This window comes from Octopus bimaculoides, chromosome 26 (genome assembly GCF_001194135.2).
Source record: "Octopus bimaculoides isolate UCB-OBI-ISO-001 chromosome 26, ASM119413v2, whole genome shotgun sequence".
NCBI classification, from domain to species: Eukaryota; Metazoa; Mollusca; class Cephalopoda; order Octopoda; family Octopodidae; genus Octopus; species Octopus bimaculoides.
In genome coordinates, this window is record NC_069006.1 from 13,617,375 (window position 1) to 13,621,685 (window position 4,311).

The following is a 4,311-nucleotide window of genomic DNA, read 5'->3' on the forward strand; positions in this document are numbered from 1 at the left end:
AATTTAAAAAGAAAAAAGCAAAACGAAGCTATGGAAATTAAATACGCTTTACACCGCTTAATCAGCCAAAGGAGTAAATGTAAACAACTGAATACTTGTCAGTGATTGGTTGAAATTATCGAAATAAGACAATTTTTTACATGAAATAAATTCGAATACAAAAATATTTTTCTGTTCTATAACACAAAATAGATAAGTATACGAAGTTTGAAAGTCTTTTGGTACCAAAAACACTACGTAAAACATTAATGAAAAATGTGGCCCCCGTTTTAAAAAAGATCCGTTTATTCTTATTAACCTGTTTGACATGGAATAGAAGCAGCAGATTCGCTTCATTGGTGAGCCCAGCCATGAATAAAGTGGTAAAAAGGGATAGTTGTAGCAGCAGCAGCAGCATTGCAAATAGCATTCTAGGTGTTCAAACTTAATTATGAAGAGAAACTTCATCGTCTAACATCTGCCTTCCATGCTAGCACGGGTTGGACGATTTGACTGAGGACTGGCGAACCAGATGGCTACACCAGGCTCCAATCTAATTTGGCAGAGTTTCTACAGCTGGATGCCCTTCCTAACACCAACCATGCCGAGAGTGTAGTGGATGCTTTTACATGCCACCGGCACGAAGGCCAGTCAGGCGGTAACTGGCAACGGTCACGCTCAAAATGGTGTATTTTACGTGCCACTGAAAATATTCCAAAAACTTATTTAGATTATCTTTCAAATTTTTTAAAAACTGAAGTATTGTGAAGAAGAAAGAATAAAAGAGAAAATATTTGTGAAACCTTCAGCATCTCCATCTCTTGTTTCAGTGTCATCAGCCATAGGGACATCAGGATCATGACTTGACCCGTTGGTTTCTTCCTGTTCAGACTCTTTCTCTACATTAGTGGTGCTGGCATTGCTGCTGGACTTTGAAGGAATGTATTCCGTCAGCAACGATGACCTTTGGACCTAAACATTCAACAAAGAAAATTGTGACAAACATTTCATTGTGTGAACATTTAGCATTACATTCAGTATCCCCAGTGGCCACAGAAATTGTGATGGTCAAGCTTATTCTTAAGAGCACTGACAATGTAAATTATGGGCCAACCATGACAAAAGTGTTGCAAATCAGTTGAATATGGCTCTTGCACATTGTCTGACTGTAAAGAAGCAGCACACTGTAAAATACTTCAACAATTCAACAGTCAATAACCTTCCCCAGAGGATCTAAGTACGCCAGATAATACGAAAGAGCCATATGTCTAAGCTGGTACATCTTACTATCTTGAACACAACAGACAATATCCTCAATGGAAGTCATCTATTTTGAGAGATGTACAAACGACAACTTAGTGTCTGTAGACAAAACCAACACACTATTATTAGATACAAACAAAATGGTGTGCAAGGTACCATCTCTACATATGAGCATAAAACAACAAAAACCCTCAAAAGTGCTACTATTATTAGATTTTCCCAGCTTTGGGACCAGGAAATACTTTAACTTTGATCTGTCGATAATTTATGGCAAAGTTTGTGAATCAAAAATTGATGTTTGTATAAATCTGGGATGTTGCTTCACACATACAAACACCACAGACTGCATCTAAAAAACACATCCAGAATGCAGAGAAGATGAATAAATAGTTCAAGCTTTTCTAAGTGATTCTCTCACAATTCTGATTGTCCCCAGAAACAAGTTAAAAACTTATTCTGATGATCAACAGTGAATTCATGGTTACCTTTGTCACCAGCCCTCTTCTTTTCATCCTAACCCTTACAAAATAGTAGAATTTAGAACTAAGAATCCATACTAGGTATGTTAACCACCTAGGACTGGTTGCAAAATCTTTCAAAACTGCAGTAATTAGAAACTTGGTCAGGTGAGCTTCTGTTAACATAGACCAGTAATTACTCATAAAATGGTACTAAAAACAAAGCTGTACTGAATGAACTTGTATTAGAAAGTAAATACTATTTCAATAAATTTTAATGCCAGTTTTGAACATAGAATCTTCTTATATAAACAATTAAGCATTTTGAAATTCTTTGTGATGATAATTATGCACGCCAATAAGTGGTAGGATGGTCATTGCATCAGTTGCCAAGCTTTGTGGATTGTATTCCATTATTAATTGAAACTAGGATAAGACAGACAACAGAAACAGTAAAGCAACAGATTAAATGCCTTACACCAGGGGTTTTCAAACTGTGGTCTGCGGACCACAGGGGGTCCGTGGACAGCAAATACTTTTATGGGCAATTTGATTTTATATGTTTTTTAATCGAAATCTTTTAATTGATAATAAACCTATTTGTTAAATACTGTTAAATAAATAAATGTAAAAATATATGTTATTTTAAGCAAATATTTATGTATAAATTTCATAAGCGTTTATAAGGGGGTCCCCTAAGGTAAAGCCTGAAATATAAATGGGTCCGCAAGTCAAAATGTTTGAAAACCCCTGCCTTACACTACAAACTTCCATCTTGGCATGGTTAACACAAGAAATACCAACAGACGAGTATGTTGATAGCCTTGTGTCTTGTCTAAAGAAATTGTTAATCAAAACTTGCGGGGGAGGGGGGGGGGTGAAACAACAGAAGTAAATAAAAGGGAAGTGAAAGAAAAACTCACCGGGAAAGGCTCTGGACCTTCGTGGATGATAAAGCCTTCAATAACATGAGTTAATATATGAGGTTTGACAATAGCCTTCTGTTTCTCAACTACAACAGAATTGTCCAGCATATTTGGTACAGGATGTTGTGGTTTCCCAGAAGAAACATCCATTGATTCAACCTGCCTGGTTTCTTGGGTGGTTGTTGGAGGCTGTGGAGCATCGACCTGGGCCCTTTTCTCTTGCTTTTGCTCAGATGTTGACTGCTTTGAAGTGGATTCTGTGAGGGTTTTCTTCTCCGAAGTACTTTCCATCATGGCTATTGTCTTGCGCCCTGTTTCAACTTCAGAGTCTGATTGACTCTTTGGCAGACTGGTGGCACCATTAGTCTGGCTGGTGGGGGTAGTTGGTTTGGAGAGACTAGTAGGCATGCTGGGCTTTGTTTGGGACCCTGTTGACAAAGGGTTGCTCTTTTTTGTACGCACTTTTGTAGTTTGCTTTGGTGTGATGGTCGGAATATTGAGTTTCGGACCAGAATTTGGTTGCATAGATATATTTGTTGGGTGTATTTTTGCAGTGTTTGACCCTTTTGATGTCGAAGGTAGAATTGTTGAAAGTCCTTTGTTGCCTTGATTTGTTGTTTTTGTGGGGACACCAACGGTTTTAGCTTGCAGACCAGTTGTCATGTCAATGAGTTTGGCAGTTTTCAATGAGTTAACAGGCTGCATCCCAGTCGGGGTTGCAGTAGCTGTAGCAACCATGGACGGTTGCTGTTGAAGTGGTGTAGCAGTACGAATATAGAGAGGCTGACCAGCCAAAATAGTCGGCGATTGAGTTGCAAGTAAGGGTTGGTGGGCTGCAAGAGGGATACCCTGCTGTAAGCTGGCCATAGCTTGCAGCATTGCTGGATTTGTAAGCATTGGTTGCGATGCAAAAATTTGGCCACCACTTGTTACAAGCTGAGACTGACTGTTCATGCGAAGAGGTGATTGGGAATTGATCAGCTGAGGCTGTGAAACAACAGTGTGACAAGCTGACTGATTTTTGGACTGGAAACGTTAAGAAAAAAAAAGCATCAATAAACAGAAAAACTTTTCATAACCATCAGCCGATTATAGAAAATTAAACTCTACTACCTTTATTGCTTCACTTTATTTTATTTTATTTCATTTCCTCCACTTTGTTGTATCTTATCCTGTCTGATTTCATTCCATTTTTTCTCGCCTTCCTCTCTACCTATCCTACAAATGGTGTTGCCCTGCTATCTTACAAAATATTAATAATATGTTACAGAAATATAAAATCTTTAACACTGGTCATGGTTTCTATTACTGCTTTCAGAGGCTCAGAAAAGTTTTAAAACTCGTGCTCCTACCCAACTCAAACTAATGAAATACTCATTAACCCTTTCGTTACTGTATTTATTTTGAGATGCTCTGTGTTTCTTTCAATTACTTTAAATATAACAAAGAATTTAGTAAAATAACTTAATTATCATTAAGCTAGTGTTAGGAACATAAATTGTGACTAAGATTTGGTGGAAGATTTTAATTCAAAACTTATGAAACCAAGACATTTGTTCTCAGAGCCAGAGCCGGTTTCAGCCGGGTTGGTAATAAAAGGGTTAAATACATTTTGTTATTGCTGACTATGGAAGATTCTAAACCAAGAGCAAGGGTTAAGCATCTTGATCATGGACACTTCATAA

The 4,311-nt window shown here is 37.7% G+C and overlaps 1 protein-coding gene across 2 annotated transcripts in view; it reads right to left on the reverse strand.

Moving 5' to 3' along the window:
• The window catches only part of LOC106880166 (polyhomeotic-like protein 2), a 19,826-nt gene that overhangs the window by 13,183 nt on the left and 2,332 nt on the right, over positions 1 to 4,311 (reverse strand). Inside the window, exons 3-4 of one of the 2 annotated variants that reach the window (XM_052977024.1) lie at positions 2,624 to 3,652; positions 783 to 951 (exon numbers count right to left, since the gene is read on the reverse strand). In XM_052977024.1, coding sequence (XP_052832984.1) covers positions 783 to 951; positions 2,624 to 3,580 — 1,126 coding nt within the window. In that variant the 5' untranslated portion in view covers positions 3,581 to 3,652. The remainder of the gene's footprint in view (positions 1 to 782; positions 952 to 2,623; positions 3,653 to 4,311) is intronic. The other variant, XM_052977023.1, reaches the window with a different exon arrangement.